The 14,259-nt window shown below is 41.3% G+C and overlaps 1 protein-coding gene across 2 annotated transcripts; it reads left to right on the top strand.

The window, feature by feature from the left end:
• The first annotated feature begins 484 nt into the window (after positions 1-484).
• vap (vascular associated protein) lies at positions 485-13,545 on the top strand. 2 transcript variants are annotated; one of them, XM_023958493.2, is made up of 11 exons: positions 485-862; positions 2,678-3,031; positions 3,297-4,961; positions 5,045-5,133; positions 5,225-5,283; positions 6,005-6,168; positions 7,386-7,551; positions 7,629-7,820; positions 10,103-10,324; positions 12,919-13,078; positions 13,158-13,545. In XM_023958493.2, exons 1-11 carry the CDS (start codon positions 820-822, stop codon positions 13,233-13,235), a joined length of 3,192 nt encoding a protein of 1,063 aa, XP_023814261.1. In that variant the 5' UTR covers positions 485-819; the 3' UTR covers positions 13,236-13,545. The 2 variants fall into 2 exon arrangements, with proteins under 2 accessions (XP_023814261.1, XP_023814265.1); XM_023958497.2 differs by having other exon boundaries at positions 571-862; positions 13,161-13,545.
• The last annotated feature ends 714 nt before the right edge of the window (positions 13,546-14,259 follow it).

Consider the following 14,259-nt stretch of genomic DNA (forward strand, 5'->3'; position numbering starts at 1 on the left):
GCAAAAAAGGTTGACAGGTAAATTGGCAGTATTAGATTAATCCGAAACAGATCATAATTTTTTACATAAATATTTACATTGTCATTTCTAAAATTCTATAGCCTATTTTGAATTTATCACTGTAATTTTAGACCATCTGTGTTGCATTTTCTTGGAGGGAAACAAGTGTTGATTTCTAACAAGCTACAATATTCGAGTCTAGATTTGGGGTTAAATACAGTAAAAACAAAATAATAATAATAATAATAATAATAATAATAAGATAACCTAAAATTAAACAGGGTGCAATGTAAAATTGGGTTAAGCAGCAAAATCGGGCCAGAATAGACTTGTTTCAAGTTCTTCAGCGGGGCGTCTTGTTTCAAGTTTTAATGAGATGTTCACTCTTACATCTTCAGGAAAACCTTCCTGGCACTAGTTTCCTGTCCATGTAAAAAAAAAAAAAAGAGTTCATGCTCCACCGGCGGACTCTTTCTTCTCATCTTAGAAAATGTCGCAGAACTTTAACGATCTCCAGCCTGGAGGGCGCTGCTCACCTCCTTCTCATCCTCCACTCACTCCCGGCCCAGCGGGGGGAGAGAGACTGGGGCCGACACACACACGCGGATCTAATTTGAGCTGGCACGGCCGCAGCACTGATCTGCGAAGCGCCGCGGAGGAAATGATGGAGCGGGACGCTCGGTGACGCCTCCGCGCGGCGGTGCTTCTGCCCAAGGATTCAGACGGAGTCGTCGAGAGCGAGGAAAGGGGGAATCTCAGGAACCTGCGTGGATTTCAGACCACAAGAGCCTCTGAAAGTGAGATGTCTCAACATTGGAAATGCAGCTCCACACGTACCTGTTGCTGTTTATTATCACAACAGGTGAGCTCACCTTTTACTTTGAAATCACTGCAGGCTGTTGCCATCTTAATTTGAAAAGAAAAAAATATGTTTTTTTTTATTTAATGCTTTTTATTTTAGAGTAAAAACAAAAATATAAGCGTTTTTAAAAACAAAAATAGTAATTAGTTTGCCACGGAAATGACCACAATAATGTGTTTTTATTGTTTATTAGGGTCCAGATCCCTAATAAAATGAATTGAGGTACAGATTGCACTAAACATGCCACTTAGTTAGAAAAATTATCAGCCATCCGCCTTTTATTACTCATGAAACAACAGCCTCGTGCAGTAGAATAAGTTTTCTGTCCAGGAATCTAAATCATTTTTTCCATGGTTAGTGTTCCAGCTCCTCCACATTGTTTGGTTTCCGTGCATGGACCCTGAGCTTCTTCCATAAACTCTCAACAAAACTGAGCTTCTTGGAGGTCACTCCAACACATTCATTTTGATGTCTTTCTAAGGGTTTTTGGGGCCATTTCTGAGGTTTTAGTGGTGTAAACTCTTTAACTTGATTCATTCTATTATATTTTATTCTTAGATCATATGAACTTGAACAAATTATCTATTTTAAGCAACAAAACAGCTTACCCCCAACCACACAGTTGAAAAAGAGGATTTTTTTGGAAAAATACAAACTTCCATTTAGCTATTCTTTGATCACATTTCTGAAGTTCATCGTTGAGTTTCAGATCTTCATGCAATAGTAAAGGACAACCCAAAAACCTATTTGCCCTTCATGTCTGTGATGTGATGTTGTGGAATAACATGGAGGAAATAATCAAAATGAGTCCAAATGTTTTCAATTGAGAATGTTTAAAAAAACTGAAAATTTGAACACTTATAAATTAGAAAACGTATATCCTGCATTTGAAAACAATAAAAAAAAATATCAATCTATCAGTCAATCAATCTCCAGCTTTAACACGCTCTGGACTGTGCAAAAGAGCTTTCCGTGGGTCAAAACTTTTATTACAAACAAAAAGACTTTCCCACAAGAATCTGTACAAAGTCTTGGAATAATGGGTTCAAGGGATAATGATTATCAAAGCACACATTTAAGGGATTTTTGTTTGTCTTTTTTTTCCCTCCAAGATTTTAGAAATGAATTGCTGTTGTGGTTCAGGTTCATTTTAATGAAACTTTTTTTATTTATTTTTTTAACAGTGTCTTACCTTGAGACAGCTTTTGTACTGATGGTCAAACATCTACTAGTTGCAGCTGAAGTTTCCTTCTTACAATGTGACTCAAGAGTTGAGCATAGGGGCTTTAGTGTTTTATTATTTGGGCCTTGGTCATTGTAGCCCTTTTGATCTTTCTTATTAGATTTAAAAACTTTAAATAAATAAAAATTGATTTTATGTAACAAAATTAAAAGAAATGCTTTAATATATGTATTTTTAATGCCTGACATTGACTGATGATTAGGAATGAAGAAAGTACATAGAAAACTTGAAGACGAAACTATTACTCCTCCATAATATTTCCTCTAAAAGTTATATCAGTGATTTATCATTCAAGTCAGTTGGTTATGTGTAGGACTGGCCCATGAGAAACCATGTTCAGTCCCCATAGGGCACGATTAGCTTCATCCAGTGTCCCAAGTCTGGGTCCCCCTGTGCCGGTCCCCAGTCAGGATAAAATGCAGAGTTTTGTCCGGAAAGACATCCGGCATAAAAATCTCTGCCAAACCACCTGCGCTACTGAGTGTAATTTGGCAGAGATTTTGCTTTGGCCATCCCTACAGGGGTTTGCTGAAACGTGAACAACAACAATCAATTATTTCCTCTTTTCGCAGATAAAACTTTGGCCGTGTTGAACCACAGCTGTGGTGGCCATGTCCGTTTGGACCAAGCGCCTGTTGGCCGGGTCATCCTCACCTTACCTGGACTCTTTACTGACACCAGCACCCTTGACCCAGTGAGCGAATCAGCGCTTTCCTTTTGCACCTGGGTGATAGAGATTCCTCCGGGGAGGATGATCCTCTTAACGGTGGAAATCAGCGCACATTTGTCGCTTCGCTGTGCCTGGAACGAGGGTGAGCGGAGTTTACAGAACGGGGAGGCAGTTCTGCTCTCTGGATGTGACGGAGACAAAGCCATCCTCAGAGCATCGGGATTCTCCCCAATCATCGTCAGTCTGGTACACTACGGTGAGGAAACATTCCTCAGTTATCCAGTTTAAACTTGAAAAGTTTCTTGATCACAAGAGTTCAATTTAGCAGCTTTAAATGAATTAGAATCAGAGTTGCTTTAAGTAAAGGTAGTAGAGCAGTAGTGAAACTGTTTGTTGTTTTATAAATCCACATCTCTTATCTCTATCAGCAATGTGTGTTAGAGAAACATTTTGATGTTGTGATTTCCACTGTGACCCTCATCACCTTGGCTGTTTTTGTTTGCATGCTTCTTATGAACCAGTCCAGGAAGATGAAGGGAATGTCTCTGACGTCCACTCAACCCACCAATCAGACCAAGGGACTGCTGGTTTGTCTCAGACAGGACCCACCTACACCAGGACACCCACCATTGCTCTAGAGGTTGTAAAAAACACAGTGGGGAGCAAAGGTTCCCTCCACGAAGGGCCGACAGGGCATTTCAGGCCTCGATCTGAGTCCAGCACCTCTTCTCCTGTTGGGGAGCTGCGGCACAACACCTCAGCCTTGTGGGGACGCCCTGTCGCTGGGAATGCTGATAGGGAAACTCTATATCTTCCTGAGGAAAAAGCAAACAATGGGGCGGAAACATCTGGAGCTGCTCGTGATGCCAAAACACGCCCGTACTTTCAGGATACGGCGAAGCCAAGCGCCTCACTAAAAAGGGTTAATGCTGAAACTGAGATGTCACGGACCAGTGCTGCCTCCCCCAGCTCTACGGCACCCCTTACCACTGATTTGGAAGCTTCTAAACGCACAGAAAAAAGTGTGACTGCACAAACAGCCTCCCACTCCTCTCTCTCTTTTCCCCCCGAGAATCAGACGCAGGAGGGCGAACTCGCCATAATTGTACATGGCGGCGCTGCTGGTGGGACACCTGGAGATAAACAGTCTTTTTCCTGGAGAAGCCAGCGAAGCACAGACCGGCTCAATTACCATCTGACTTCCACCGCCACCTCCGACCTCTTAAAATCCTCCTCCGCCGCACCTCCACACTCAAGCAGTGCAAACGCTGACACCGAACCCACTTCATCATTATCCTCACCCACCGCCCACATCCCACAGCGCAGCCCTGCTGTTGGTGCCGCGGAGGCTGCTGCAGGTCATCCACGCGCAAACCGCAGTGACTCACTTGCATCCTCTGCGTCTGCTGTTGCTCATCCAACTACAGTTGAATTTAAAAGCAAACACATGCAGCAAACCCTTACCCCTTTTGGTGCCACAAGCTCTCCTGAAAGCACTGATGGTCTGGTTTTTAGGTCGGCACAAAAAGAGGACAAAGACACACAGACAGAAAGTCCTGAAAAAATGTCAGTTTTTCCACATGTGACCACAGAAATAACCTCCACTCTGCCTGGTGGTATGAAGGATGGACAGACTTCTGCTTTTACTGGCTCTTTATCTGTAACAGCAGCACAAGCGACAAAAGTCCAGAACTTGACTTCAGCAGAGACCACCGGAGAGCCTTCTACTTACACTGTGTTTCATGACAGTACGCCCACAGGTTGGTTGCTGTCCAGCTTGACCACAGACTCCTCCACACCTCCCTACACACTCCAACCACACTCTGAGCTTTCTGTCGACAATCAGAAAGCTGTCATCTCCTCTGTGAGTGAATCCTACATCCACACAATCCACCAGAGACCTTCACCATCAGGTTCTCACAGCCGCCAGCTTCTCCCAACTCCCACTAGCATCTCTCCTACGTTCGAACAAACCCAGCGTGTCGCTGCTTCTGCTTACACCACTGCTGCCTCACCTGCAGGATCAGACATAGAGGAAGAGGGTGAGTTTAGGTCACGGTCTCCCACAGCTCAACCGCTGAGCCGTTTCACACACACAGCCTCTGCTGGGACCTCCACACCCACACAGAGCTCCACCAGCAGTCCGATGTTCTTCATTGTGCCCAATCAGCCAGTATCCATCAGAGGTAACATGCATACTAACTTGTAGGAGTTTGTTTCTATGAGTTCAAATGTGTTGGAATAGAAGGAACTTCTTGATTCTGTTCAGAGGACTCAGTTGAGCTGCTGCTTCAGATCATCGTGGAAGAGGCTAAATCTGCTTTAGAAGCTGGTTTGGAGGAAGACACAGCAGTCTGGGTGAGGCGACTGCACACAAAACACAAACAATCCCTGTTCAGGTTTGCACTGTCACCTTTTTTTCGAACGTCCTCACTTTCCTGATTTTTAGATGGAGCCATATCTGCAGAGAGCTCCGGGCTTCAGCAAGCTGCTGGGAGTCTGGAGCAGGTGAGGCAATTTAGAGGAAACTTTTCCCGTAGATCCCAAAAAAATGGAATTATGTTTTCTTGACATTAAGATGTTAAATGTTGGTTGTCGATACCTTTACCAGGAAAACACTCTGAATTCTGCCAGTATCAGTATTTTAGCACATTTAATCTGAAAATACAGTCCCTGGCTATGTTGCAGTTCACCGTTTGCGGTCTTGCTATTCTGCAGATTTTTACAGTGAGATTTGCATGCTTTTTATTTTTAACTGCGGATTGAATTTTTGATTGGCTGTAAAACATTGTCAATCAATCTCATCGGTGTCGTGTCTCCTATACAGAATACATCTATGGCGTTTCATATGGCGTTTCATCTCTGCCATAAAGCGAAAGGGCGTAATAAAAACATCTTTGTTTCATTCTATAATACTGGACTTGAATTTCTATGAAGGTTTGAACTTTGAGAGTTTAAACAAGAGAGGTTGTGTAAAAATGTTGATGTCTGTCTGAGAAAAGTGTGTAAAATGTGTAGTGAGGGGTTTTATAGCCTTTAAACATTTATAATATTTGTAAAAGAAAACAACAAACACTTCACAGATTTCAACTATTGTAGATTATTTTAAGAACCCAACTCTCATGAATAAAAACCCAAAGTTCTAGTTGTTCAGCTAAGATTAAAAAAAATAAGACAACTCAAATCCTTCAAATGATTGAAAATATTTGTTTTGTTTCTGTTGTTTCAGTGGCCATGCAGTACAGAGTCTGGTGGCTTTTAAGACCAGAGGGGTGCTGCAGTGGCTCAACATGACTGGATCTGCTTCACTGCTGGAACGCACAGGACTGGCTCAGGCTGTTCGTGAAGGGAAGACATTCAGATCATCCAGGGTTACAAACATCACTATTGGAGGTGAGCCTAAAGGGTGATAACCACTCTCACTCTTCTAGCCTTCTCTGCCTCTTAACCCTTGCAAACGAGGACTAACAGATGCGTCTTGAAGTGAGAAAAAGTAAAGACAAGACTCAAGAGTCAAGAGTTTCTTCATTCTTAACCCAACAGGCCCAAAGAGTCTGGTAAATAATGTGTTAAAAATCAACAAACCTAAAAAGCACTAGAGGTGTTGGTGATAAATTTTCTTCCGGTCTTCAAATAACAATTTTTGATGTTTTTATTCATTTGTGAAACAAGCTTGAGAAAGTTACAATCACTTCTGTTTAATGTTTGAATATATGTAAGGACGTCAGGCTTTTATGTAAAACTGCAGTAACATTAATTAAGTATTTGGATCTTAGAGAAAGCATTTTTAGGATGGAAAAAATAACAAATGTGCTTCTGTAGAACTGTATTTTTACACTTTAAAACCCTTAAAAAACCAGAATAGAAATTCTTTCCTCCCTGTTTTTGTTCTGAATGTAACGGTAGATGGTTAGGGGGTAGAAATTCATCAAAAGTGTGAAATTCCAAACCATAACTGCATGAAATGAAGGTTGTTTTTGTTTTTTTCCCCATGTTTTCATCCGCATCTCTCCTCGACCTCTTGTCATCTCGTAGTTTCTGGGTCTACTGTCTGATCCAACAGAAGAATAGTTTGAGAATTCCAATCCTAATGTTGTTACTTTATTCCTGCAGCTGCAGGCAGACTCTTGTAAACAACCAAGTTTAGTAATTCAATGAACCTCACAATCAACTTAGCAAAAATCTGATTATTACTGGTTCACTCCTGTACCAATTTAGACACCAAGATGTGAGATTACTGGCTTCACATTTGCAGCATCCAACCTAATAAAATGATGTAGATCAAAGTCGTTTCTTTTGTTGTTTTTGTGAAAAGTTAGCACATTTACTGCGGTATTAGGTATGGATGATCAAATTACAAAAAATCCATCTGATCAACAATCTTACAGCTTTGATTTTTGAAGAAAAACAGTTTTTCAGCTAGATTTACAAGTGAAATTCCAGGTGACATATTTGGAATAGAATCAACTGCTTATCAGTGATTCACAATGAAATCATAGACCCAATTATCTCTAAAATCACCCCAAGGGTTCTGTGTTTTTAACATGTTTTGTGTGATTTTTCTGATGGGGGACATTTATATTTTTCTCTTTATCATCTTTGTGTATCAGGACTCCAGGGGGATGTGTGTGGCTGGTTACTGCAGTGCCCTGAAGGCTACAAATGTGTGCTTCAGCCTGGCTCAACAAACTATAGCTGCTCCTCTGTCTGCCACTTTGACCACTGCCACCATCATGGCATCTGCACACATCATCCAGATCAACTTCCTGTCTGCCGGTATTGTTAGTTTACAATAGAACAATCAGTCCAAAACGAAAAACCCGGTGAAAAACACGAGTTTTTGTTTGTCTTAGTTGTCTTGTAGGCGATGACTTCTGGTATATGGGTCAAAGGTGTGATACAAAGATGACTCGAGCGAGGCTTGTGAGTGCGTGTCTGGCCATCTTGCTCATCGCAGTGATCGTCATCGGCACATTGGCCTACGTGGCTGTTCGGCGCTATCGAGACATTCTGATCCAGGCCAAAGTGGACCAGACCCGCAGCAGGTACCGACAGCTCTGTCACGCACACGACCAATGACAGCTGCGGTGTTTCAATAAACCAAATAGGGGGTAACGGAACAAGTTCAAATTCGTTTGTATATAATGTAACATTAAAATAACACATTTTATATGATAAAGCCCAATATGTGAGCAAAAAACATCAAGTTCTTAAATCAGATGTTTTGAAGAAGCCTGCATGCATCCAAAAAAGGAGACATATGATCAGCGCCACCAGTTATTGGTCACTAGATGTCTCTGTAAGCCAGTCAGAGTGGGATGCAGGATATGTGTGTTTGTTGCATGGTTTATGTCACAGAATTGGGACGTGTGTTGTGGTCTAACCATTATCAAAATTAACTCTGTTAATATTTTGTAATAAATCTGCATTCATATATTTGGAATGAACATTTTTTAAATAACGTTAGAATACTTTTAATCCAAATGTCCAAAGCCTGACAAAAATGGTCCCCTTTTGGATGTTATTGGTCATCTGCTCAAACATGAGGGCAGCCACTGAAAATATCAATCTCAAAGCTAAACTAGCTGTCATTTTAATTTACAGTGGACCTAAAACTCACATTCAACAAGTTCGACCAGCTGGACTGAGATTCTGCTTGTGTGAATGTGTTTGGTGCCTAAATGTGTTTGTTCACAGTTTGAGTTCAAAACAGGACAGACTTTTAGAGGTGAACCTCCTCAAATGTAGGAAATGAGAGTTTCCAGACAAAATTGGATTCCTGAGATTGTAAAAGATTATTGGCAGAAAACATCCAGAAGCTAACAGCTGCTTCATGCTGACTGAGAACAAAGACATCTGGTAGGCAGTGAATGCAGATGCAGTAGGGTTGTACTTCAGAATAACTGCGCATAAAAATGTATATGCTTAATCAACGCAGACAGAGGAGGAGCAGTTTAAATAAAATGTTTAAATAAAAGCTGACTGTTGATGTTTAAAGGGATAGAAATGAATTCTGATCATTCATATTCCTGCGAAGTGCTCTGAAAGGTGCATTCATAGCTACTTTCACTGTAAACATTTTTCCCCCAGAAGGTCTCATAACCTAAATCATGTGTTGTTGAATCTTTCATATTTGATTTTGTGATGCAGCATTTTACCTGCAGCAACACAGATCAACCCAGTTATTGGTCAGTTTTCATAAAGTTGTGTTTTATTTATACCATCCAGACTGTTTTACTGTGTGTTTTTTTTGCTAGAGGACTTTTGGAGTTAGCCTGAGTCTCCACAGTGTTCAAACTCTTCCATTCTCTTCCTCATCAACTTGTGATGTTTTAATAGACTCAAGTTGACAGCGAGCGCTCTCGCCACACAAGGAGAAGGCCCTAGTTTGAAACCTGGCTGGAACCTCTCCGTGTGGACTTGCCATGTTCTCCTCGTACATGTATGGGTTTTCTCTGGGCACTCTTGCTTCCTCCTACAGTCCAAAACATGCTTCAGAGGTTAATTGGTCATTCAAAATTGTCCCTAGGTGAGAGTGTGAGTGTGTGGCCCTGCAACCTGTTGAGGTTGTATCCCACCTTCACCCAAGCATTCCCGTGACCCCAAAAGGAATTCAGCAGGTTCGGATGGATGGATGGATGGATGGATGGATGGATGGATGACAGTGTAGCAGTACTTTGGTTAGAAGTGTTTTTAAATTAAGTTAAAAAGTATTAAGTTTACAGTTTAGTTTTAACAAGATTTGCTCCACTGAAGCATGTGCTTGATGTTAAGTGATGTTAAATGCAACGTTTTTACAACATCACTACAGCAACTAATGAATACTGTTTTCAGAGATATTTTATTTATTTAAGTGGTGTTTCTGATAGAAAAACATTGGGTGGTTTATGGTAATCTTACATAACAAACACTGCATGCTTGTGAAAGGAGTCAACTTCCGGAAATGCCTTTTTGAATTATGAGCTAAATTTGTTTTTCGTTTCTGTATGAAGCCCTCACTGGCACAAAGCATTCACTGTGTAATATAGTAAGTTCATTCATGAAGTATGATCTCATCAACAGCAGCAGAGCCAACCCCACCCTTCCCTGTTTCTGTGGAGCTTTTTGTTCATCACTAAAACTCTCACAAACTTTGTCAATACTTTATCAGGAAAAACAGCCTCAGTAAAAGGGAGGAAGTGTCATCACAGAAGCTCAACACCTTTTACAAAGTTGTTTTTCTTTTTTCCATAGCTGTAAGAGTCTTAGACTGCTGTTAAAAAAATAAAATAAGCAGAGGTTTGTGTGGTCAAAGTCTGGTGCTAAACGGCATGGTACGTTTGTGCAGCTATCGCAGGTTCAACCATTTTGACGAGCTGTCCGGCCGCTTCTGGTTGCGTTCGTGGGCGGGATCTGCAGATTCCCTGGACAATCTCGGCTTCACTCGCTCGGATGATGTGCTGCATCTGCGGGCGCGCGACCACCCCTGTTGTTTTCATGACGACACGCTGTCCCTGCCTTCCACCTGTCCCAGTCATGGAGCACACATTAACACCATCTACCCACACAGGTGAGAACCACAAACACTGTGCTCCCCTACATACTCTGTGTTTTTATCTTGTCAGTAATAGTTTGGCTCTGACTTAAATATGTGATTATTATTTGAAAAGACTGGACTGGGTTTTATAGTTCTTTCGACCACAAATTCCCTCAGAAAATATTGTATCAACAAAAGTTTACAAACTGTAAATCTGCATCCACTTTTGGTTATACTGTATTAATGGTGGTATCCTGTGGAGGGTGCTCTGGGAGTATAGGGGTCCGGGGAGCCTTACTGAGGGCTGTCCGGTCTCTGTATGACCAGAGCAAGAGCTTGGTTCGCATAGCCGGCAGTAAATCAGACCTGTTTCCCGGTCCACGTTGGACTCCAGCAGGGCTGCCCTTTATCACCGGTTCTGTTCATGGTTTTTATGGACAGAATTTCTAGGTGCAGCCAGGGGCCGGAGGGGGTCTGGTCTACAGACCACAGGATTTCCTCTCTGCTCTTCTCAGATGATGTTTTCCTGTTGGCTTCATCGAGCCAGGACCTCCAGCGTGCATTGGGGCAGTTTGCGGTTATGTGAAGCGGTTAGGATGAGGGTCAGCACCGCTAAATCTGAGGCCATGGTTCGCGACCGGAGAAAGGTAGTTTGCCATCTCTCAGTGGGTGGAGTGTCCCTGCCCCAGGTGGAGGAGTTTAAATATCTTGGGGTCTTGTTCGCGAGTGAGGGAAGACCAAAGCGTGAGATTGACAGGTGAATCGGAGCAGCATCCGTAATTATGTGGTCGCTGGATCGATCTCTCTCAATTTTGATCTTTGTTCCAATACTCACCTATGGTCCTGAGCTCTGGGTCATGACTGAAAGAATGAGGTCCCGAATACAAGCGGCTGAAATAGGGTGGCTGGGGGCCCGCGGAGAGCTCGGAGTAGAACCGCTTCTCCTCCACATCGAAAGGAGCCAGTTGAGGCGGCTTGGGCATCTAGTCCGGATGCCTCCTGGACGCCTCCCTGGAGAGGTGTTCCGGGGACGTCCCACTGGCCGGAGGCCCCAGGGAAGATCCAGGACACGCTAGAGAGACTACGTCTGTTGGCTGGCCTGGGAACGTCTCAGGGTCCACCCAGAGGAGCTGGAGGAAGTGGCCAGGGCAAGGGAAGTCTGGGCATCTTTGCTTAGACTGCTGCCCCTGTGACCCGGTCCCGGATAAGTGAATGGATGGATGCATTAATGAACAAGGCTGGAATATTGAATGAGAACTTTCACCAACATCAGGAGTAAATTATTTACGGTAATTCTTTTTTTCTTTTTTTCTCTCTCGCTGTGTTGGCCTATCCGTTGCCACACACAAATTTTAATCTACAGAAACTAGTTGAACTTTTAAATGGCAAAAACCTTGGCAAGTTGGAGGACAAGTATAAAACTATGAAGATAACAGGAATAATCCATGTTTGTGTACTTTTGTGCTAGGAAAAAAGGGAAAAATTACAGAAACTGTGTGATAATGCAGACTTTATCAGAGCAGTCTGTCTTAAATTGGAGGCATCAAGGTGAGACTCTGTCCTTTGCAATAACTACATATCATCTCTAAGCAAAAAAGGTATAAATCAAATACAGATTTTTTTTGCATTTATGTAATCTTCAACTAAAGAGAAAATGTAATTTTCCTTAAAGACCCATTCCAAAGAAAATAGTGTTTTTAACATGTTCCTGACACATTTTTCTCATGATGGAGGACACCCTTTAAATTATATATATATAATAATAATAATTAACATATATATATATATATATACCGGTAATTTAAAGGGTATAAAATGCAAAATCAACTTTTTGAGCGTTTAAGTGTATTATAATGTTAATTCCTCACAAAAAAAAAACCTCAAAGCAGTACTTTGCTCCAGTCACACATTTCTTAGCATTCCCCTAAAACCCTGCTCTCTGAGAGCCTGCCCCTCCAGATCAACGAAAACGAGTGGGCTCTCACATTGTGACGTAGATAAGTGAGAAACAAGCACTTCCAGGACAAGTCTGCGCTGCCAGTACAGCCCCCAAGCTAACACACACACTTTGGATATAGTTTATTCTGAAAGACTTAAAAAAAGCAGGATGTTGGCCATTTAAGATTTAAAATGCCTTTCTGTATATTTCTTAATTCCAATTATTGTGAATCAGTAGCAGAGGGAAAAAATGCTTTTGGAATAAGCTCTCAGTTGTGACGTAGCTCCTGTGATTGGCGGGCTAAAGTCTCCCAGCTCCGCTCCATTCGGATGCATCCACTTGTAGACAAACAGATCCGCTTACGTCTTTGTTTTCCTCATCTGAGCTGGCGTCTGGCTTAAAACTGTACGACTGGATAGCTCCAAAAAAAAAATTCAAACTGCCAAGGTAAGTTTGAGGTTGTGAGGGGCTGTAAGCTAGCAGGAGAGAGTACAAACAAAGGGATGATGGAAAATAAGTGGAGGCCTTCTTCGACACCAACAGTAATGTTTTGATTTTGCTTAAAAACGGCACAATCATAATTAAACCACTGGAAACGCTCTACAATAGATCAAAAGATGATCGAAGTGAGCCTTATTTAATAATTATTAAATTGAATTTTTTTGTTAACATTGTATTTGCTCTATAGTTCCCAGTATGGTTGGCGGGGGAGTGGGGTGAGCATGGGAGATGGCGTGTTGGACTCAGGAAAAGCCAGTGACCTGTCTGTCTGTAGCTGGCCCGTAGAACCCATTCACTGGACTCCATTTCCGCTTCTGCAGCAGCTCGCTTCCCACCGGACTCCAGCAGTAAGTGTGAGACTTTAGATCCAGATGTGAGAAAACTCTGAATATGGCTTCAAAATCCTTTGTTCTTCCCTCTTCAAAGCAGGTCCGGGTGTCACGTCCACGTTCCTACTGTGAAGGCATGGAGCTGGTAGACATGGGGAAAAGCTGGACAGCATGATCCCCTCATGGAATAGACCAATTTGAGCTCAAATTATTGAAATGTAGATAAAATATTAATGTTTTGATAAAATAAAAATAAAGCAGTTCCTATATGTGTGGGTGTATGGGTGGGTATTTGTAAAATCTGATGCTAGAACATTGTTCCAGTTGTCTAAATGCTAGATTTGTGTTGTTTAAACCTTTCTTTGTGACAAGTAAATTGAAATAAAGGGCAAAATATGAATTTTACTTTGGCTTGAACATTGTAAGACTTTTTCTTGTATTTACGTGCAAAAAATTAATGAAAATAAAGAGTTTTAAGATGAAAACTTGACATATTGTGGTAAAAACTGTAAATGGCAGTTTTTAGTTCCTACCAAAAATTGAACAAAAATTTTCTAATGACCAAATGTTTTGTCACATCTGGACCTTGAAGAAGCTTAATAGACGAATCTCTCACATTCAACAGACATCAAATAAATTCTTAGTTGATTTAAGTAAATCTATATTGATTTTTTTATTACAATTAGTATTTATCCTAACACAAATATTGCTGGTATAAAGCCCTTAAAGTACAGATTAAAGGTTGTTCTTCTGACCATTTAAAATGTTGTATACATAAGTTAAATATTGAGTTAACTAATATTTAGAACAATCACAACTTTATAAAGCTAATCTTAATTATTAACCCGCAAAACCAGATTGGAAAAGAGAGCAACCATAAACAATTCAGTATGGCAGCTGCATAATACAGTTTGTCCATGGTCTGTTTATTTTCAGTTTATTTCTTTATTTTGAACCTAAAAGTATCAAAAGATTAAACAATCTATGCGATGAATCTTGACTATCAATACATCTTTGTGTTAAAAATTCTAATTGCTGCTGTTGTCATCAACAGCTAGCAATAGATTTAATTTTTTTACCTATTTAATTTTGATAGGATGATTGTTAATCCTCTATAATGCTTGTCACTTTTCCATTTCTTTACATCTGATCTCCACTTGACAGAAAGACAGGGTTTTGCTGCACATTCTGCTGAAGTT

The sequence above is a fragment of the Oryzias latipes genome, chromosome 1 (genome assembly GCF_053564925.1).
Source record: "Oryzias latipes strain Hd-rR chromosome 1, Olatipes_Hd-rR_3.1".
In the NCBI taxonomy this organism is placed as follows: domain Eukaryota; kingdom Metazoa; phylum Chordata; class Actinopteri; order Beloniformes; family Adrianichthyidae; genus Oryzias; species Oryzias latipes.

Bases quoted from the DNA above. Each gene is read 5' to 3' on its own strand.
- vap (XM_023958493.2), top strand. From the start codon at position 820: ATGCAGCTCCACACGTACCTGTTGCTGTTTATTATCACAACAG. The intron at 6,169-7,385 runs GTGAGCCTAAAG...TTTGTGTATCAG, and splicing joins TACAAACATCACTATTGGAG to GACTCCAGGGGGATGTGTGT. The intron at 10,325-12,918 runs GTGAGAACCACA...TTTGCTCTATAG, and splicing joins AACACCATCTACCCACACAG to TTCCCAGTATGGTTGGCGGG.